The 23,519-nt window shown below is 34.6% G+C and overlaps 1 protein-coding gene and 1 pseudogene across 2 annotated transcripts; one reads left to right on the top strand and one right to left on the bottom strand.

Moving 5' to 3' along the window:
• The first annotated feature begins 4,123 nt into the window (after positions 1-4,123).
• On the top strand, positions 4,124-11,023 carry LOC148695968 (BTB/POZ domain-containing protein At3g56230-like; annotated as a pseudogene).
• Positions 11,024-14,559: 3,536 nt separating this feature from the next.
• On the bottom strand, positions 14,560-16,598 carry LOC137735772 (transcription factor bHLH61). 2 transcript variants are annotated; one of them, XM_068475212.2, is made up of 4 exons: positions 16,341-16,598; positions 15,205-15,339; positions 14,888-15,058; positions 14,560-14,782 (listed from the first exon to the last, which is right to left on the bottom strand). In XM_068475212.2, the coding sequence occupies exons 1-4, from the start codon at positions 16,416-16,418 to the stop codon at positions 14,687-14,689; spliced, it is 480 nt and encodes a 159-aa protein (XP_068331313.2). In that variant the 5' UTR covers positions 16,419-16,598; the 3' UTR covers positions 14,560-14,686. The 2 variants fall into 2 exon arrangements, with proteins under 2 accessions (XP_068331313.2, XP_068331312.2); XM_068475211.2 differs by having other exon boundaries at positions 14,888-15,061; positions 16,341-16,592.
• Positions 16,599-23,519: the final 6,921 nt, after the last annotated feature.

Here is a 23,519-nt window from a genome sequence, read left to right as displayed (position 1 = left end):
ACCTAAAAACTTGTTTGGTATCTAACTTGGAAACTATTTTAAATCTTCAAGGATTTAGGCTACATAACCCAAAAACTTGTCTATACAAAACCATTAGGTGGCAGTGGCTGAGGGAGGATATTAAGGTCGGGTCGTGATCTGAGAAGTGACTTGGAAAATAATCACCAAGACCCAATATCTTGACGACTTGATTTGGAACTCTCAATTTCATACTTCATACTATGAAGTCATGTTGTCTTCAGATGGGTTTTGTTCACATATATGATGGTGGTTTGCTAATTTCAAATGTTGCCATTGAAATTGAGCAAATTGAGTTTGAAATAAAGCTTTGGTAATGGCGGAGTGGTGAGTTTGGGGCTTGCGGGTGATTAGAGTGAGAGGACGGTGGGTTAGGGATGGTGGGAAGAAAATATCTCAGTCGCCGAAAAGATTCATGTCACAGTCGTTGAAACATCTCTCTCAGTTGCGGGAAACATATCTCTTATCACCGCCAATTACTCTTAGTTGATGTTTGGTGTCGCTGGCCTCGATGCCAAGGTCTTGCAGATGTCGCAAAGAAGAAAAAAAAAAGTAAAAACATACTTTTGTTGTTCTCAGAATTTAGGCTAGTTTTTGAGTTATTTTTTAGTTCAAGTTTTGCAAAATAGGCTTACCAAATAAATTTTTGAGGTGTGAATTGAGAAACAGTTTTTGAGTTAAAAACTTTGAACTCAAATAGAATACCAAACAAACTCTTATGTTTTTTGGGGGTTTTTATTTCAACGGTCTTTGAAATTATTTTGACTCCTCACTTTAGTACTTTGAATTCAAATTTGATCAATGTCGTTTTTAAATATAAATATGTCACATCAATGTGGTTTTTTTAATCTTAATTCTATCAAATAACTTGTTAATGTGATGACGCGACACATATGTGTAGCTCATGCGGCTTTGGTTGATTGAGATTCATATAAAAAAAGTAAACGAAAACCATAATTGATTAATTAAAATCTTAGGGTTAGGGTAATTTTATAAATTTGAGAGGGTTAGCAAAACATGAGATATCTCCAAGGGTGTTCATTTGTCTCTGAAAATATTTCGCAAAAATAAACAATTCGGACGTGTCCCAAAGATTTGCACTAATTTCTCCATGAAATCCAATGGCCGTGATGATTTCGTCGGCAAATTCACATTTTCTTTGGTTTAAATAATCACACATGTGCTTATTATCTGCAGATTCCATACTTTTGTCTCTAACATGGGCAGTGAGAGCAAAACTCAAAACAAAGAAAATCGGAAATTATGATTTTCCCAAATTCTAAGATAGTTTTCTAGGTGAGTATCTTATATTCGGATTATCAATCTATTTCTGATATAATACGTATAATGTACATAGACTCATAAAATATCACCACATCGTTTAATTGAAAATTCAAATTCCATTCAGACAAATACATTAAGATTATGAATTTTTTTTTTGTTATAATCAAGGTTCTAAAAGACGTTAGGCGCTAGTCAGGTGGCAGGTTGGAGTTTAGCCGCCTATTTTTTGTTATAATCAAGGTTCTAAAAGACACTAAGCACTAGTCGGGCGGTAGGTTGTGGCCTAGCCGCCTAGACGGCTAGGTGGGGGCCTAAGAGGATTTAAATAAATTTATTGTATATTGTATAAATAAGTGTCTATTTATATTTAAAAACACATAATGTATTGGGATACATAAATTACAAAATAAAATGACATATAGATTATAAAGTATTAGAACATATTGAAAACATGGAGAACAAGCATATAATGAGTGTTCATCCAAGTATTCAACAAGTTATTTGCATTGTATTGACGAAATAAACGCCTGCCTAGGCAGGCTAAACGGATACCTAAGCGAGTCTAAGCGCACTTTCTTAATCTGCAAACACCTAGGGACTAATTGGGTGGTGTCCAACTACCTAGTGCCGCCTAGACGCTAGACGAAATTTTTTAGAACAATGATTATAACACATGTAATGTGCATAAATTCACGAAATATCAGCACATTGTTTAATTGAAAAGCCAAAACTCCTTCATACGGACATTCATATTATAAATAAATACTAGCATATGGGTACACACAAAGTGTGTGAGAAAATTTTTTATTTTTGTTTTTGAAATAGAATGAGAGTGATAGAGAATGTGGGAGTGAGAAGGCTTTTTTTTTTCTTTTTTTTTTTTTATATGTTAGAATTACATGTAGATGAGGCTTTGAAAAAAAAAACAGCAAAATTTAGTTGTATGAAATTACATTTCTGCACCATATTTCTTATTCATTTTCTGTTTGATTATAGGATTAACCTGATAATTTTATAAAATTTTGATTGACAATAAGTATTTTATTAATTAGTAAAGATATTAAAACATTTTGTCAAACTGTAACCGGCCGCTGCACTGAAAAAGTTAAATAATTTAGTGATCCGACACTTTTTGACTCTTAAGCATCCTAGATTTTTCAGGCAGAAAGTCCAAATGGCAACAGTAGTACAGTACACATGGTGGATGAAAAACGGAAAACATGCACCACACCACCGAAGATTTTAAAAAACCGGGGTAAGTGTGGCATTTGGTTTACATCTTCCAGTGTTCCAAGCAAAGAGAAAACCACGTAAACCAGGGGCCACACCAAATCTGAAAGTCAAAAGCTCTCCTTATCGTCTTCATCTGTACAAATAGCAACCCTCCTTTGCTTCCACTTCATTCCATTCCACCTTATAAACTCACTCATAGGTTTCACTTTATCAGTTTTCTGAGACGAAGAAGCAACAGCAATCGAAATTCAAATGGAGGCAATTCAGTCTTGGGTTTCAGAACACAAGCTTACAAGCATTGGTGAGGACACCCAGCACTCCAATCTCCCTCTCTTTTGATATTAATGCTTGATTAAAAATGCTTATCTAAAATGTACTTTGTTCATAAATGATTTTAGTAAAAGCGGTTGTTTTAAAACCTACATTAATGTTCTTAACAAAAATGTAAGTCATTTCTGAAGAGAAAGAAAAAACACTTAAAATGTTTCATGAACATGCATGTACTTAATGCAAAAAACATTTCGAACGATATCTTAACCCATAAGCACTTTGAACATATTTCTACCAAACAATATAGTCATAAGCGTTTTTAGTGATCGCGTTTATTTTAAAAGTACTTTCAAACAAACTCTAATATGTATTAATAGTTAAGTTTGTTAAAAGCAGTGTGCTTCTCTTTGCAAGACTGCAGCCAATTTCGAAACCCTCTTCTCTAGTTTAAATTAGATTAGAAGGGAATAATAACAATGTTAATCTCTTTGGTTTGTGTTATCATTATTACAGGAGGAATATGGGCATCGGCAGTTGGAGCATCTCTAGCCTATTCACGAGCAAGAACACCCCTCAAGCCAAGCCTTAGGCTTATACATGCTAGGATGCACGCACAGGCCTTGACCCTGGCTGTTCTATCTGGTGCAGCAATCTACCATTACTATGAGGACCATGAAGCAGCTGCCCACCACGATGGAGAAAACTAATGCTTCTCCAATAACCACCTGCCTAAGTCAGAGATCCATTGCATAATTCGACATTATCTTATTAGTTTCATTATTTTCTCTGTTTTAATTCCTTTCCCTTTTACTAGTTGTTGTATTGTACATCATATATATAAGGAGATCTTGGTTTATTGACGTATTTCTCATGTAAGTTCGAATCTCTTTTCCTTATTATGATAAAAAATAATTATTTTCATTAGGAAGATGATTACGAGTTTTGGGTACAAAAAAGTGGTCCCGTTTAAAACTTTCCTTAAAACTGCTGTAATCTTTATCCCTTCAGAATTAAACAACGTCAAGGTGATCATGAATCATGATTGATCCGATCATTTTGGAGGGTGGTGTACAGACCAGCCAGGCTAGCTTAATTTTTTTAGAGCAACGAAATGTAGACTAATTGTACAAGTTTATTAGTGTTAATTAAAGTAGTTAATGGTACGTGTTTTGCCTTGCACATATTTGCTGTTGTAAGGTTGTAAGGCTGGAATGTCCTTTTCTTCTTCCTAACATTCTGATTCCTTCAGTTGCCATTTGCCATGGCATTATTCTTTATACATCTTAAATTTAATGCACTCATTGACAACAAATTAAAAATAAATTAAAACGCACTCAAAAGAAGTGGACTACCAACTTCACAATCTTCCCTAATTGACCATAAGAAGCAGCAGCTTCTCCTTAGTCTTCTTCCCCTACTTATTTCCCTGCGTTTTCTCAAGGTTTTTGTGATACACAAAGGAAGATATGGACTGCTCCATCTGCACTTCTATGCCAGTTATATGTTAAGGCCTCCGAGGAATACAATTTGTTTGACGTGCTATGAGGGAGCTAGGAGCGTTATCTCCTTCATAAACAAGCTTCACACTGCTCATGGATCACCTGATCAAAAACCTAATCTGTGTAAGGCAAGCTATCTGGTTCCCAACTTTTCTCTTTTTATGTCCTTTATATTAGCCACACTTTGAATTCTAACTTTTCATTCTCTTCATTGGCATGATTACTATGAGTTACACACACATGTACGTATTGGCTCATTTGGAAATGTGTTTAAATTAGAATATTATTCAGCTTTCTATTTTTGAGAAATTGTTGTGTTTCATAAAGTATATAATCAGTTTATGTGTTATAATATGAGTTTATATTTATTTATACAACATCCTCATGTTCTAATACTACACAATAATTTTCTGGTACTTAAATATGCATCGTTATTTTTTCGAATACAAGATGTACAGCATTATTTTGTTTGCAATTAGGATAAAAAATGAAAGAAAAAAAATTGGGCTTTATTTATCCTCATCTAACATGGGACTTTATTTCTCAATTCCGGCCCACTAACTAGGATGAAAGGCCCCTAAATCCTAGACAAACCTCAACTAGAAAAATCACAAATAGTCGAAGAATAAACCAATTTATACTTTGGAAAAGAAAAAAACTCGTGTTCTAAGTTCTTTACTCTCAAAACTTAATTATGATAAGAACTTATTATGCAATTCTGAATAGTGTCATTTTGTGATGTGCTGCTAATTTCTTTTCTCCTATAGACTCTCGAAAATGTATCGAAATGGGTACATAATATGAACGAAGTGTCCAAAGAACTCAATGAAGATTGGACTCCTAAGTGGGTTTTCTGTTGCACTTAGAGATAAAATCCACACCGACATATTGTTGCAACCTGATGATGGTCCTCCAGTCCCTGCCCATAGAGCCTTATTGGTGACTGATCTCCTTCTCTATTTGTTTACCAATTAATTAACCAGTTAATAACATATGTACATGTAAAGTTGTTTTACGAGGCGGTCAACCTTATTTTTCAAATGAGGACACGTGGTTGATATCGATGACATTGTTGATACTGTAAACTTATAGTTGTAAAGAAATGATCGACATAGTTATCAACAGATCATCGATATATCGTCCGCGGCGCAGTTAACCACATATGAATGTATTGAGAAACCAATTCTAACTTTTACATTTAGGTTGTTAATGTCATGTACGTAGGCAATAAGATTAGAAATTTTTAACATTCTAGACTCAGATGGATGCAAGGCTCCACCAAACAACGCCATAAAACTGCCCGAACTGAACCATGAAGAGCTCGAGTCTCTCTTGGAATTTATGTACCATGGGGACTTGTCAGAAGAGTGATGAAGTTTGATTTAGTGTGTGTTAATTTGAAGAAAGAAGAAGGAATTAATCACAGAAAAAATGGAGAAGAATTTGAATGCTTCACTCTTTGCAGAAATTGCAGAGAGAATGTTTTTCTCTCTATATTCCTTCACACACCATTACACTGTGCATAACAGTTAGTTATACATAAGGATTCCTACAATCTCAAACAAAAATGATCTCAGCCACACATCTAGCTAAGTTCAAGGATCCTTCCACATGTCACTTAAACAGAATTACAATATGAGCCCTACACTGGTGAAATTAACCAAAATGGATACACAACTAAATACAAGGCTTATTTATCCTAAACTCAGATTCGCTCAATGCTTATACACTAACACTCCCCTTTAAGCTTTGAGCTGATATGACTCCAAGTTTATCTCGGAGGTAGTTGAACCTTTCCTTCGGTAAAGTTTTGGTAAAAATGTCTGCCACTTGATCTTTGGTAGGACAGTAGACCAAATCGATAATTCCCAGCTGTAAAGCATCTTTGATGAAGTGATACCTTCTATCAATGTGTTTTGTTCGCTGATGGAACACTGGATTCTTAGTTATTGAAATTGCGGATGTATTGTCACACTGCAAAGGAGTTGCTTCTGTTTGTAGCTCCCCAAAATCCTCCATAACAAATTTGAGCTAGATAGCTTAAGTTGTAGCTTCTGATACACTGATATACTCTACCTCCGTAGTTGAGAGTGCAACACAATTCTGCTTAATAGATGCCCATGAGAAGACTCCACTTCCAAATAAGAATGCATAGCCAGATGTGCTTTTGTTATTATCAATAGAACCTCCCCGGTCATTGTCACAATATCCAATTAAGACTGCCTTCTTGCCTTTCTCATACTTCAAACCATAATCCAACATCCCTTTAACATATTTGAGCACTCTCTTGGTTGTCCTATAGTGTTTGTTTGTAGGGCAATGCATATATCTAGCTAGTAAACTAGCTACATACATCACATCCGGCCTTGTAGTAGTGAGGTATAACAGACTTCCCACAATTTTCCTATATTGCTCTTCACTTGCTACACCATTTCCATCATCTTTGCTTAATTTCTCAGTAGCAACAAGAGGGATGGAGACATATTTGCACTCTTTCAAGCCAAATTTATCCAACAAGGAAGAAGCATACTTCATTTGATGAATGAAAATGCTTGAATTAGTTTGTATCACTCTCATTCATAGGAAATGATGAAGGAGTCCTAAATCTGTCATTTCATATTTCACCTTCGTATATTCTTTAAATTCTTTCAACATCTCTTCATTGCTTCTGGTATATATTATCTCATCCACATAGATAGACACAATTAAGATTTCTTTATCTCCCCTTATCTTAGTGTAGAGAGTTGATTCACTCAATTTTTTCTCAAATCCACACTGGGTGAAGTAGTTGTCAATCTCTCCATACTAGGCTCTATGTGCCTGTTTTAGTCCATAAATGACCTTGTGCAATTTGTTGACATTGTCTTCTTTGCCATCAATTACAAATTCCTCAGGTTGGTCAACATACACCTCTTCCTGTAGTTTTTCATTCAAAAATGCAGATTCAACATCTAATTGGTACAACTTCCAGCTTCTTTTTGCAGAAAAAGCAATCAAGGTTCTAATTGTATCCAATCTAGCAACTGGAGCAAAAGTTTCATTGTAATCGATTACTGGTTTCTGCACATACCCCTTGGCAACCAACCTTGCCTTTTTCTTTTGTACTGAGCCATCCAAATTCAGCTCAGTTTTGAACACCCGTTTCACTTCAATGACTTGCTTATCACTTGGCCTATCTACATGCTCCCAAGTTCCATTTTTCTCAATCATTGACAGTTCTTCTTCCATTGCTTTTATTCAGGCCTTGTCTGATGCAGCTTCTTCATATTTCTCAGGTTCCACAATGCACAGATTACACTGTGCCATAATGTTACTTATATTTCTCCACTTCACTGAAGTATGATCATAAGGCTGTGAGACCTTTCCAGACTCATGAATGATACTATCTTGTTCTTCAATATTGGAAGGGGTACTGGAACTAGATAGACTTCCTTCAATCTCACTCAACTCATGTGAATTCACACCAATCATATTTTCAGATTGATTCTAAATGTAGGTCACATCAACAGAATTCTCTGAATTTTCCTTCCAATTCCAAGACATGGTTTCATCAAAAACTACATCTCTTGACAAAATTAACTTCTTAGTGCATGGATCAAATACCCTGTATCCCTTTTTCACATGTTGCATATCTAACAAACACACATTTGACACTCTTTGCATTAAGCTTTTGTCTTATCTTAGTTGGTACATGCACATAACAGAGCGATCCAAACACTTTTAAATGATCAATACCTGGTTTTCTGCCACTGTAGGTCTCAAATGGAGTTAGATTGCTAAGAGCTTTTGTAGGTGACCTATTTAGAATGTAAACAGTTGTATGTACAGCTTCTGTCTATAGAAAGTACGGCTTGCTTTTATAATGAAGTATTGCCTTAGCCATCTCTACAATTGTTCTATTATTTCTCTCCACTACTCCATTCTGCTGTGGAGTATAGGCCATATATAGCTGTCTTTGAATTCCTTTAGTCTCTAAGAACCTATTGAACTCATTTGACACAAACTCACCCCCTCTGTCACTTCTTAGACACTTCACTTTGAAACCACACTGCAATTCCACCATTGCTTTGAACTTTCTGAAACAAGTTAGGGCCTCAGATTTGTGTCATAGGAAATAAACCCATGACATCCTTGTGTGATCATCAATAATATAAAATATTTGTTCCCATCAATTGATTCATTTCGCATGGGACCACACAAGTTAGTGTGTATTAATTCTAGTGGACTACTTGCTTTCCAAGCTTGCTCTTTTGGAAACCAATCTCGATCCCAACTGGCATCCTTCACATACACCATAAACATCTTCGAGATGTGGAAGACCATGCACTATCTCATTCTCTCTAAGTTGCTTAAGACTTCTGAGATTGAGATAACCTAGCCTCTTGTGCCAAGTTCAGGTACAAGGAATGATACTTTTCTTTAACACAATATGATCATTATGCATCAAAAACAGAGCATAACACCTATTCTCTTTCATTCTCACTTTTATAACCAAACTATCAAGTGATGATCCATCAAAAACACTATATACTTTTCCTCCAAATAGCAAGTAATATCCATGTTCATCCATCTATCCAACACTTAGCAAGTTTTTATTCAACCCCGGTAAATACATCACTTCTCTGATATATTTCCTTCCTTTGGTTGTATCAATGACAAGAGATACCATTCCTGCCACATTAACCAGATCACCAGTTGGCATTTGCACTTTTCCTGCCACATTGGTTCTCACATCAACAAAAAAATTGACATTTCCTGTCATGTGGTTGCTGCATCCACTGTTAATGTACCAATTTCCGTTCACCTGTGCTTCAGTAGTTGCACAATTAGCATAAAATAGGTTACCATATACCCTCATTTGATTTGCACTGTTAGCCTTTTGAATAGCCTTACCCACAGTGCACTCCCTAGCCCAATGTCCAAATTTATCACAATTGTGACATTTGGATTTTCCCTTATATCTGCACTCACCAAAGTGAAACTTTAAGCATACCTTGCACTAATGTTTTGTCACTTCTTGATTCATGGAGAATGATGAATTTGCATTCTGTGCAGGACCCATAAATAACTTTTGCTGAAACTTAGACTTTGAATCCCACTTCCTGCCTTTTGCATTCCAGTTCTTCTTAGACTTAAGACCATTAGATTAAGAGTTACCCCTATTTTGTTGCCCTTTTGAACTTACAGAGAATGAAGCAAATGCCTTATCAGTAGCATCAACAGTGTGCAAATCAAAACGCTGTTCCTAGCTTTTAAGAATTGCTAGAACCTTTTGTAATTCAACAGTCTATATACATTTTGTATTCTCAATCACAAGACAAATGGGATCATAGGGTTTGCTAAGACTGATTAAAACCTTTTGCACAAGTCTTTCATTAGATAACACTTCACCAAACGTCTTCATTTGGTTAATCAGTTCATTCAAATGTGTAAGATACCCAGATAATTTCATCGTCACGCATTCTAGTATACTCAAATTCACGTCGATGATTTTGGAATTTAACCGACCGTAACTGATCACCACCGTGGTATTCTCCATATAGCAAATCCTATGACATCTTCGCTAAATTGGTGTTGGCAATTCGACGGAATATTTGATCCGAGACTGCACTCTGGATAATACCCAGAGCTTTTGCATCTTGGATATATGCAACCATTGTTTTCTCATCGTCTTCTTCTACTGAGCTTCCTTCAGCCTTCTTTTTCTTCTTTGAATCTGAGGTTGTAACCCATTTTTCAACTAATTTCTATAACCCATGAGATTTGAAGATCGTCATCATCTTGATTCTCCAGAACTCGTAGTTCTCACCAGAGAAGATCAGAGTTCTCAGCTCAAAACTTCCAGATCCAGCCATCTCTTAGCTTAGATGATACGAACACGAATCGAAATCGGATTCTATGGAATTCCGACAACTTCACCTGAACCGAAACGAGCTTGAATGTAGCTCGATTGCTTCAACGTTGATGACGTTAGCTTCACAGTTTACGCCCAGATCTCAAATGATCGAACTTGGCTCTGAGGCCGTGATGAAGTTTGATTTAGTGTGTGTTAATTTGAAGAAAGAAGAAGGAATTAATCATAGAAAAAATGGAGAAGAATTTGAATGCTTCACTCTTTGCAGAAATTGCAGAGAGAATGTTTTTCTCTCTATATTCCTTCACACACCATTACATTGTGCATAACAATTAGTTATACATAAGGATTCCTACAATCTCAAACAAAAATGATCTCAACCACACATCTAGCTAAGTTCAAGGATCCTTCCACATGTCACTTAGACAGAATTACAATATGAGCCCTACACTTGATGAAATTAACCAAAGTGGATACACAACTAAATACACGGCTTATTTATCCTAAACTCAGATTCGCTCAATGCTTATACACTAACAAAGAGAAGATGAACAAACACATCTACTCCTTGTCCCTTGCAGCTGATAAATACGGAATCTCGTACTTGCAGAAGCTATGTGAGCGTCATATGCATAAGTCTTTGAGCTCAGCCAATGCTCCTGATGTTTTAGAGGTCGCAGACGTTTGTTCCAGCCTAACACTGAGGGAGAATGCCTTGGAATACATTGTTAAAAATATGCATGACATAATTTTCTCTAATAAATATGATACGTTTGCCCTAAAGAATCCACATCTATGTGTACAGATTTCTAGAGCATCATTGATGGATGACAAAAGAAATTCAGTTGTAAGGGAATGTTATTGATTGATCATGTCCTTACAATTGTGCAAGTATTTACATCTAAATTGACCCAAGACTTCTCGGAAAAGTATTTACGTGTGTACTGTTTACTATTTTTCACATCTTCAAATATTGCTTTTAAGATTTTTCGTTTTTGGAAAGACATTTTAGGATAAATCACCGAACCTATTCTCAAATTGTTTTATTTCATATGCTATTTGTCACTTGCGGAATGCACATCTGTGAAGGAGGATTCAAACTCAAATGCCTAGGAGCTCAAATGCCTAGGAGAAGCACATCCGCAAACCAATGTGATTATGCCAAAATAATCTAAAATTCTATTTGTTTGTTTTCCTTTTAGAAAACAATTTTTTAAACCTTTTTTTTGAAACTTTTGACATACGGTTAAGGTAGTGGACTAAGCCTCACAATAAGCTAGCCATAATAATTTAGTCTGAATTTGCCTTAATTTGATGGGAATCAAATCTAAGTCCTCTCACTTATAACTGAATAATATCATTAGATCGTATTACGTACAATGTAGGTAAAAACATTTTCTGAAACTTTAAACCTAAACCATACATCAGCCCAATATAACTCAAACAATAAACAGAAGCCCACAGATTAGCCTACAAGAAAAACGGAAAGATGGAAACCTTAGCTAATACAAAACCTAACCCGTTAATTACCAAAAAAATAGGCAAGATAAAAACCCTAACCCTGGTCTACTCAAAAGTCAAAACGAGGGTGTCGAATAGACATAGACGACCAGCCCGAAGAACATCTGGAGGGGGCCACTATCGTTTTCCAGAAAGATGATCTGATCTGTGAGAAGGAGGGTTACTAATGTAGAAGAGGTCGTTAAGTCTTATGGCCTTACATGCACATTGAACTGGAATGAATGTATGATGACAGTGGCTCCAACAAAAGCTAATTTGCGACAGCACTATCTTTGATCGGGGTTATAGCGCTCTCATGGCTGTTGCAGTTAGTATGCCCACAAAAATGGTTGAACCAATAATGTGAGGCGCAGCTGCTTGCGGAGTCGCTTTTGTATATCCACAAAAGGGGATGGAGATGAGTATGGATGATTTTGAACTCAAGTACAATGATTGAATGGATAAACTCGATGACGAATGTGAACTTGCTAGAGAATTTTTCTGCGCGGCCTTCTATTCGTCAGAACATATTATTACTATTGCTCATACAAGTGCAGCAAGCAACAGATGCAGTCGCGGATCTCGTGCGAGATGAATATAGCCTTCATGGAATGATCAGGGTTGAGTGAGAGAATTTATCATAGATAGTCAAAATTTACACTTTAATTTCATAAATGTCAGTTTTTATAAAAACTATCACATATATCCAAAATTTTACTGGAATAGACCTCAATACCCTCAAAGTTAATAACAAACCTAACCCTAAATCCAAACACTATTAGATGAATGAACCTGAATTCATTTCCAAGAAAACTTGCTGTTTGACAATTCCATCCATAGCTCACGGTCTCATCCCCACCTCCCAATCAATCAGATATTTTGTTTATGATTTTGGTTTTGCAATAAAAATTGAAATTTGTTTGTCTACATGCAATTCTGATGGGCCTTTGACAAAAGGTAGAGCTCCTAATGATCAGTGAACAGATGGCAACATGCCATCCTTGCCCCCAATTAGCCAGACTCTCGTTCAACTTTCCTAATATATTTCCTATTGATTTGTTAGGTTTTCAAGGCATACCGAAAGTATAAGAGCAAAAACTAATTATTATTTTAGTTTTTTTAATCGAACATTTCAAAACAATATGAAGGAGAAGGATAAGCAGAGGCAGAAGGGGGGAGGGGCGAAGGTTGCAGCGGTGGGGGAGGCTTTCACAACAAGTAAACAGTCTTGTTGTGAGTTCGAATGAAAAGGAATTCCAACGATTTTAGGTGTAGTGTAATTTGATAATAATTTTTAGGGCAGTTTGGTCTATTTAAGCGTGTTTTTTACTATAATTGATAGTTTTTATAAAAAAAACTGATATTTATGAAATTAGAGGGTAAATATTGGTTACATATGAGAAATTCCCGTTTAGTGATGTGCTGTGCCGCTCCACATGCATAACTACCCTTAAAAAATCCTTTGAACCACGTTTTCCATTTGAGGTTATTGGCTGCTTTCTTTGTATCCTAGTAAGCAAGTATGCAGTTCTAATTAGTTTGACTTGATTTAACAATTGGAATATTTGCACTCTTTGTCTTTGGCATTCACTGTTTCATAAGCATCTTCTTTGAAAGGAAAATCTATATATGTAGGTTAATTAATGAAAGAGTTTTACTGTGTCAATAGTTCAATCTTTTAAAACTCAGCCATATTGCATCTGCAATTAGGGTTAGGGAATGATTAATTTTGTTAATTATCCTTTTTTTTAATGGCATCCAGACACTCAAAGACGTGCCCGGGTGGGTGTTAGAATCAATTGAAGAAGTTAAAGCACAGAAGGAGAAGATGAAATTCCTTTGGGCCTGCATATGGACAGATGTTCTTGCTTGGAGTGACATACTTGTCCATCCTGGTGATAAAATCTCAATTCGAGCACATAAAATCATATTGGTAGCCCCGGCACTCTCTATGCTAGATCTGTTAATATAATACCCTACTGCATAAAAATATATTTCCCTAATTAATTAAATCAAACAGATCATTATCAATTGCATATTCTTGAAAAATTAGCTGAATTGATCAATTTACAAACTGTCAAAATTTGATAGTACTTGATTTTGATCAGTGTAACAATCAAAATTTATAAAATGATTATATATAGGGATAGTTTATTAATCAATATATAATTGTAGAATGTAGACTTTAATTTAGACGTCGTTTTGTATCAGAAACTATTGATCTAGTAAATTATAACGTTTATATACAGATTTCTTATATCAGAACCACCAGGGTGGGTGTGGGATTGTTATTGCCTATTAGTTGCTTGCAAGATAAGCCTTGTTCTCCAATCATTTTTTTTCTTTTTGTTTGGTGATATAGCTCCAATCATTTTGGGGCCTTCAATTACATAAACCAAGAGTACCCCAACCATTATGAAACGAAATGTCCTTGACCACTATCCTTACACGATACAGGGCCTTCATTTCATCAAGGGCATGTTTGAAATTCTAATTCTTGGACTCAGTACTCTTTTGATTTTTCAGTACCACTGCAAATCTACTACTTAAAAAAGTCTTTTAAACTTTTTCCAGATCTTAATTTAACTACACCCCCTAAATAAATTTTTAAAGTGGAACTGAAGCAATGTATGACTAAACTTCAGTAGATCGTGGTCGCTCTGCCATTTACAAGCACTCTAATATTATTAATCAACCTAAGAATCAGAACTATTGATATTGATATGACCCGAAGTTGATTAATTATTCTTTTTATTTAATCAGGAGCTAATTCATCCCATTCATATGGATCTAGCTGATCAAGCATTTGTAACTAAGTTGTTTAAAGCTTGATTAATTCCTTGATAATCAACATATCATTCATGCCATCCTAGCCAACTAGCTACTACAACAAAACCGATCTAATACTTAAGTTGTTTGAAGCTTGATTAATTCCTTGATAAGCTACATCATTATCCAAGAAAGCGAAAACTGATGATCATCATCATCAAACATACCTAGGTAGCTATATATAGCAACCGAATCTTGATTACTCATTTTCGGTATTTTCACTCCAGTTTTTTATAGCCACTGCCACTGCTTGCTTTACTGCATGAGCGTCAATGCTTTCACCTTCCTCTTCATTCTATACAATATTAAAGCGAATATACTTTATAGCTGCTGTCATGAACAAGTTTATATATAATCCATAGTAATTATTTATATATAGAGAGAAATTGAATTGTCTTACTTCTCCTCCAACTGCCTGTAACCTGAAACTGTCTGCACAGGAAACCCTAGCTTCAAGCACATTGAGACCCAAGTCTTCGAAAGCTTCCAGAACAGACACAAGCAAACCTGGGCAACTCTTCTCAGAAAACGCATTTATCAGAAATCCTTTTTCTAGGGTTTCCACTGTCACCTGCTGAAAAAATAAGGACATATACAAATTATAACAAATTAAAAATCCCATTATATATTACTACGCATACAGCTAAAAAGGACATTAATAAAATATTAATCATAGCACCCGATATGGAAAAGGGTCAATTCAGTTTGTATAAGTACCACAGGCAACGAAGTTTGGTCACTTGATGATGAAGTAGTTTGTGCATTTACAATATCTTGATTCAGTCTTTCCACCTTTTGTTTTAGCTCTTCAATGTACTTGGAGGCATCTACTATGATGGAGGTTTTGTTTAGCTGAGACACATGCGCAAACCAAAAACTGTACTGTTAGACATGTATACTTTTGATATCGATCAATAATCAAAATATATATGTACACACAAACACATATATACATATATAACCAATATGTATATATACCTATATATACACACACAAACACACTCTCTCGTAGATTTGGATATGTGTCATATAATTACATCAATGCCATAACTGACGGCTCTGTACTTATAATGAAATTCCAAATTAATTGATCTCTCTCTTTAGATATATATAGACGTAGTAAATTACACAAATAGATAATTGAATTCTTATCAATATAATTCTAATGCTCGATCCTCAGTTTAAAATCAAGATAACATACATAGAATATTGAGATGTTTCAGAAAACGAATATATATATCGGAGGGGCAGTCATGAGAGACACACACATACACACAAACCGTAAGAACTTTTAGCCTTCGACAACTCACAGCATACTACTTTTAATATTGTTTCAGTTTTCTCTTGATAAGCTTAACAAACCACAGAAATAAATTGGTTCCGAATATAATCTTAAAAGAAATGTTCTCATGGCCATCAGGCAACAAGGAAATATATATATATATATATATATATATATATATATATATAGTCGCTCACTCTTGGATTTGATATCAAAGGAAGAATTTTAATCTCAACCTTTGAAATCAAATTCAAAGGTGAGTGACCATGAATTTTTAGTTATCAGGTGACCAAAAGGATGAGATTCATAATAATAATTCTCCATCGGTTTAAAAATCAAGAGAGTGGTGCTGAAATGAGATATTTAACAGGGGGACCCCATTTCGCCCAAGTTGGTGCGAAACCGGAAAGAAAAGCGGTTTTTCTGGCAGCCAACACAAAACGAAACCAATTGCATGTATTTTGTGTTAGCGAAAAGAAACAATTGTAGACTAGTGTATACAAAACTTCGAGAATTTAGGCCAATAGAATAAAGGGAAAGCCTGAGAAATGAATGCAGCAGGGGGAATTACAGCATGAGAGTTAGTAATAGAACGAAGAAGTTGCAGCTTTTCATAGAGTGCTGCGCTCTTGTGCTCCCTAGAAACCATGGAAACTGAAAAAAGTAGGATATCGGATTCGATATATATTTCAGATTTCCCAGCTTTCACTTTCGCCTCTCTTCTTTCTCTTCCTTATACAAGTCTCTGAAAAGCTCTGAAAGTTTTTATAAGAGGGCGATGAGCTCTCAAATCTATATGATCCTGTTTGCTTCCCTGCACATGACTGCCTCAGTTTTTTTTTTCTTTTCCCACAACAAATTAATAATGTACTATAGAAAATATATTCTGGCTGCAATTACTGACATGCCCTCGCTTTAAGGAAATAACATTTCTCGTTTATCCTTGGGATGATTAATTGCACATAATTAATCATTTGTCTTCTTATTTATTTAGTACTAATGAAGAGATTTTTCAATGTGACCGGTAGGTGGTACACCAAGTGTCATTATACAAATGGTAAGATATGTGTGCTAAAAAGGTAATAACTTAAAAAATAAAATTTCTCACCACTCATATTAAAACACGTGATGTACCACTTGTGTTCCGTCACAATTAAAAATTTTTCGTACTAATGTGCTTCTTAAACCTAAAGTTTACTTAATTTGTTGGGTATAACAGTGCATATGACCAAATTGTTCCAGAAAAAATCGAATTCAACGTGACTTATTCACTAAACAAAATAATTTAACATGAAACAACACATATTCATCATATCATGTATATACATGATAAAGTGGAATTCAGCAATATTGCTGAAAATTTTTCAGATAAAAAAACTTAACTACTTATAAATAAGATCACATTAATGTCCTTGATTAAAGAAATGCATACCACGCCACGTACTACCTAAACTAATAATTTATATGAACTTTCCAACATTATCAAGCTGTTCAGCAAAAAATCATAGATCATATCTGCAAAGTTGCTAATGATTAAGATTATACGGTATATATTCTTCTAGTTTCTAATCAAATTATATGGCCAAATTTTTATATATACATGTCTTCGACAAAAAAAATCTATACATACATGTATTATAATTACTTATCTTTGCATATATATTCTGTATATAATTTATCTGGTGATAAAAACAGTAATAGTGATATTGAGAGTGATCAGTTTCACATGCATGTTTTTGGAGTAGTCTGCAAGTTGATATACAGAAAGCTAAGGCCACTAGATAGTAAGCTAGAAAACATTTAGGATCGAATATAAGCTTGAAAACAAAAGAGATTTTATGTCTTTCATTCATTCTGAATATTCATTTCACATATATATGTGTATGTGTATGTATGCACCAAAATTATGAATTGTTAGTGAATAAAGATGCGAAAATGATACAGAGAAAGGGGTAGAAAGGGAAAAAAAGAAGTGAAGCGCGGGAAGAAATGGGGGAATCATGAGCACGTGAGGGAGATATATAGAGGGATCGAGGTGGGAGTGGCAACTGTGGATTTGTGGAATAGGCCAACCATCGAGCCATCGAAACAAGTGCATGAGAAGAGAAGCAACAAAATATGATCGATACATGTTTAGTTTGTGAGTTTTGGAATGCCTCCAAACACGCCTCACGGGGTTTATTTTAGCTTAGCCTCTTCCCAAACACGCAATCCCCCTCCCCATCTCCGTTTTCCCTTTTGTCCTCTCCCTTTCTCTGTCTTCCTCTCTCTACACGTGCCATGTCTACCTTCTCATCATCTCTAGCTAGCAAATAACCTTCTAGTTCATATTCATTATACCTTTTTCTTGACAAACGATGAGATAATCAACATTAAATAAGATGATTCAAATTTGAGTGTAAGGAGATATGCATATATACAATCTGCCCAAATTGGTTACGCTCGTATCTGCTCATCATACCCTCTTTTAATTTAATTAAATTTTTTGAAACTCATATAAATATGTACCATGTATATGCAATCATAGATGCATAACATTAAGTATTTATGCATGAGGATAGTTGATTTCATCATGTTCTATCTAGCTACTTGTTCTTTATACTAATTAATCATGAACCAAAATCTATTTATAATTTTATATCCATTCCAGGACCATATGATCATTTTGAGTGCAACTTGCAGGTCAGATTAAGTTAATTGAATTAGCACTTCTTTAACTTTTGACAATGCATTTGCATATAAACTTATAAAAGATTAGTCAAATATTTCCAAAAATATATTTCCTTCCATGGACAGGTAGATGAGGAAAAAGAACCTCAGCTTGCACCAAATACCAATAAGCATGCAAGTTAAATACCAATTTCCATCTGCAGTCAATATATGTACTTTTTATGCATGACGAGACCTTTATATTTATGAATCAAACATATATAGTCACTGCGTGTATACATGTATAATTGTAAATGTACATTTATAGGAGACTTAAGAGCAAGAGTTTTCCCTAGCTAGTCCTTGTTCGTTCGAGCATTGTCTCCATTCGCCACAGAGACAAATCACGTACTAACTCTATTCACATGTGTGCCCATTAATCATTACAACCGAACAATACTCTACATACACATACCCTGCTCCCAACCCTTGTCTCTTGCCCTCCATAAATTAGGGTTTCCTTAGCTTATTTTTAATTTTTTTTTTCCAAGAATTAGGGTTTCCCTCAATTATTTTCCCAGATTAGTTTTGGTTGATCATGGCGCATGCGCTTTGATTTTGTATATGTAAACAGATCCATCATAATTTTGATTTGATTTCTCATGCAACTTACTGATCAGGTAGTACTGGGTTAATTGGTTTTATCTCCATGAAATGCACTACTTGTAATACGCTGGAAGGCATGAATCAAAATACTGAGCGTGACCTGATGCTTATCGATATGATAATATACTGAAGAAAAAAGTAGGAAAAAACAAATTAAAACAGATAAGCAATAATTTGTCTTGATACCTTTGAAACCTATTAGCTAGCATTTCTTCATCAAATTGAAGTGACTGATTTCGTTTTATTAATTTGTTCAGTGCTGTCCAATTCTTATCAGGTTTTCCGTAACCCTTTTTTTCCCTTAATAATCCCTAACCATTTTACATTTTTATTTGATTTGGAAAACCTGTTATGAGGATATATGCATGCAATTTCTACTTGGTTGATGACAATGAATTGATTCATTCCGATTTATTTTACAAATAAATAGATGGTTACGCAATGTTAGTTTATCGGAGTAGAACGATATGTAGGACACAGAGGTTCACCCTCAAACCCGAAGGCAAAGGATCTTAAGCTCTATTTTACCATCCCTCAAACCCAAAATGCAAAGGATTTTAAGCTCTATTTTATCATCGATTTTGAGGGTTATAAATTAACCTATTATACGTACTCATCTTAGGGCTTGTTAGTTGCGAAAAAGTTGGAGGTTGCTGCAGAAGAATCTTTGAGGATTTGATTGTTCTCATTCACCTGTTTCATAATGAAGGGAATGCTTTGGGGTATAAACCCGACGAAGACAAATATGCTTATATTTTATCTTATGTGGTTCAATATCCTAGTGAATATGTTGTTATGTTTCTACTTATGTGATCCAGGTTCGAAACTCTCTCATTTCTTAAATTATTGTAATAGTTTTGGCCCCCTCCCCTTAATATTAATACATTTTTAAAAGGCTTTTATTTTATTCATTTTTAATTAATTAATTGATCAACGTAGGACATATGTACGCGTTAAACTCTGTTGTATTTGTGAGATCACAGCAATAATGAAATTCTTAACTGTTTATAATAATCTCAATTAGAAAGTGATATGTAGTTAATTATGGTGCACTACTCATGACCTGTACGCGTTTTGGTGTCTGTTAGGTATCCAAAAACATGCGACAAAGCAAATCAAAATAACAACAAAGAATTGGAACCAATTTAATTAGGGCATGCACAATCATGCAATGAAAGTATTATTTTATTCAGAAATGCTTCTCGTGACATTCCATATTATTTGAAAATGGAATAAAAATCTCATATAATGACAAGCCTTGCCACAATCACCACATAAAGCCATCGTTTTGCAATGCTTGACAACAAATCTGTGCTCCGTCATAAGGTTCCAAAATTTTGTGATTCACTTAAAAAAATAACCCAATAAATTGTTACTGTCATATACAAATACATAAACATTGTGTCCAAGAAATATTCTTTAGTGTAGTAATATGTATATAGGATTCTTGTGACTCTTGCTTGCAAAAAACTCACGTGAGTTGCACTTTGGGAACGTACATTCACATGCAAATGTGACAGTGGAAACAAAATTTATTTGATGCATAAAGTTGAGTGATTAGGGCCTCTGTTGTTCATAGAGAGAGAGAGAGAGTTCTTGTAGGCAATTGAAGAATCTACATGCAAGGATAACATATATATATATATATATATAAGTGACAATATCCAAAAGTTTGGTTAGATATATCAAATACATACACATTTACATATACATTCATTCTAAGTTGCAGTTAACTAAATTTGCAAGCACAATATATATTGGGAATTGTTATTGGCACTCCAAAATTCTTATTCTACACTGCAAACTTTTTGTATTTAAAAAGAAAAATACACTTGTGAAGAGTGTAGAATGAGATTTTTGGAGTGCTAATAACAGTTCCCTATATATTAACGGTAACAATAATAACAACAACATATAAATCATATATCAAGTGCATGTTCACATTTAAGAAACTGTAATGACTCACAGAGACATTTCAACTACCTCTAACCACGATTGTGTAATTCACCGACACTACAGGTAATTGCAACCTAGAATATCTCTTTACATATGTACTTACATAAATGATTAATTCATTAAATAGATTGAAGAAAATGTCATTTTCATCCCCCATGTATCCCCCACGCTCGAGAATAAAAAAGGTCGTTGTCCAACGTCGTCATTTTAGAATTTTTAGCTTACAGTTATATAATCCCTACAAATTGCTTTGCTGTAATAATCTTGTTATGTGCAGAGAGAGCACCCATGACCCTTGTTATGTGCAGAGAGAGTACCCATGACCCATGCAAACAAATCGGCCTAAGACTTCATACAGCTGTATTGCTTTTTACTTTTTCAAGCCAAAAAATTATTATGCCAAATATTTTAAAATGATATCGGCATGCATTGGTTTCTTCTTAAATTAATAACCTTTATACTTTCGTTTGTGTAATACATGTTCTTAAGAAATTAAGTTCTTATATAAAGAAACAGTATGTTGGTTGGTCACTGGTTAATCGATCTATTGACTTATATGCATGGTAAGCCAGAGCAAAAAATTAACGACAGATTAAGATGTATTGAAAGTCATTTTCAATTGGATAGTGCTATATACGTATATTTTTAATTACCTTCTACACACTTTTGTTAATTTGTGTTCATTGATCTTCTTTAATTCTTTCAATTCGACAACAAAAAATTAAGAGAGGTGTGTAAGAAATAAAAATTGGTAGATAGCACCACCCTTACAATTTCTAAATAAGAATCTAAATTTGGCGTACACTTTGATATAATACTTAAATGCTTCTTTTGGTGCGCAATATTAGATTGGAATTTTATTCTTTATATTAGAGTGATTTTATTAACAGGGACCAACAAATACAAAAGCGTGCCCGTTCCCCTCTAATAGGCTCGAAAAATATGGTTGTTTGTGTCTTCTAAACCCGAGCAACCAATCCAATGCCTTTCACATATTTTTAGTGACCAATTTTTTGATCTGAAGAGAAATTAGTGCAACCAAAAAATAAGTTAAACTCCTATATAGCTACCGCAAGAATTAAGAACATACAGTACTAATCTGCCACAAAGAGGATTACACGACACTCGGCATTAGATGCGTGTACAAATAGGCCTTTACTAAACTAGTGAGGCCACATCAAACCATCACTACAATAACGAGGCCACATCAACTCGCGACACCAAGACATCACAAACGTGAGAAGTGGGGAATATCACAAAAATTTAAAACCTAACTAATCTGAAAAGGAAACCACCAATCAACTCATCTCCACAATACGGGCAATACCGCTTCTGAAAATATCCATAGCATTCATTGAAAGAGCCCCCAGAGTGATACTATATGAGGCATGCAATCTATATTGCTTACTTTCTTTTTATTTATTATTATTTTTTAATCGAAAACTGAATTTTTATTTTTTGTAAAAATAACAAAGTACAAAAGATTTGGGGAAGCAATGGAAGCCTCATTAAAAACCTCCAGAGAAGAGGGAAAAAAGAGTACTTCACCAAATTACTCCCCACTTACATTCAATTATCATTCTCCAAATCTACTTCCAAGAAAGAAGCAAGCCAAATTGGCTCCTCCTCCATCCATGTATGAAATCCATCATTATAAAGTCCAAATTTTGCTAACTCATGAACCACCTTATTTCCTTCGCGTCGTTGCCACTGACATGAAAAATTAGTGAATCTCTTCTTCTGGGTATCAATCTATATTGCTTAATACTCTTTGTCATCCAAATTCCAATATAAATACTATTATACCCTTACATGAATACTTGAAAGAAAATATTAAAAAATAAAAAAATATGGACATTAAAATAATTCCGCACAGAAATTTTTTTCTTCACCTACATATGATCAAAACATATCTCTAATTAATAAAAAAATAAAAATAAATAAATAAATAACCCACGTGGGTTTCTCTCTCTCCCTCTCTCTTTTACATTCCTCTCTTTTCAATATATAAATAATCATTTATATTTACACACTGTATATATATTTAAGGTTCAGTTACAATTTGCATTCCTTGTGGTTTACGGCATGCAATATATTTTGCCTCTAATTTTTTGAAATAGAGGTGAATATAGTGATAAACATATAGAGCTTAAACTATGTCTATCAAGTGCCATGTATAAAAAATATATATACAGTTAAGTTGTAGAGGTCTTGCGTCTCGGATCATATGAGGTTTAAGTGAGAGGATTAGTCAATCAGACGTGGGTCTGAGTGACAAGATTAGTTAACCTAATTATGTGCCCACGTTTGGTTTTATATCTTACGTCCAGAGACACGAGATCTTAGTGATAGGATTAGTTAACCCGACTTTCTCTAAAGATTAATTATCTTGAAGGTGACATGAAAATAAGTATGGCGGTGGCCTCGTGTGATTTTCAAGGACTTGACATACGTACCCATCATCTTGGAGCCATCATCT

Source organism: Pyrus communis, chromosome 7, assembly GCF_041283825.1.
Source record: "Pyrus communis isolate YQ-2024b chromosome 7, ASM4128382v1, whole genome shotgun sequence".
NCBI lineage: Eukaryota > Viridiplantae > Streptophyta > Magnoliopsida > Rosales > Rosaceae > Pyrus > Pyrus communis.
This window is presented reverse-complemented; position numbering and strand designations above follow the sequence as displayed.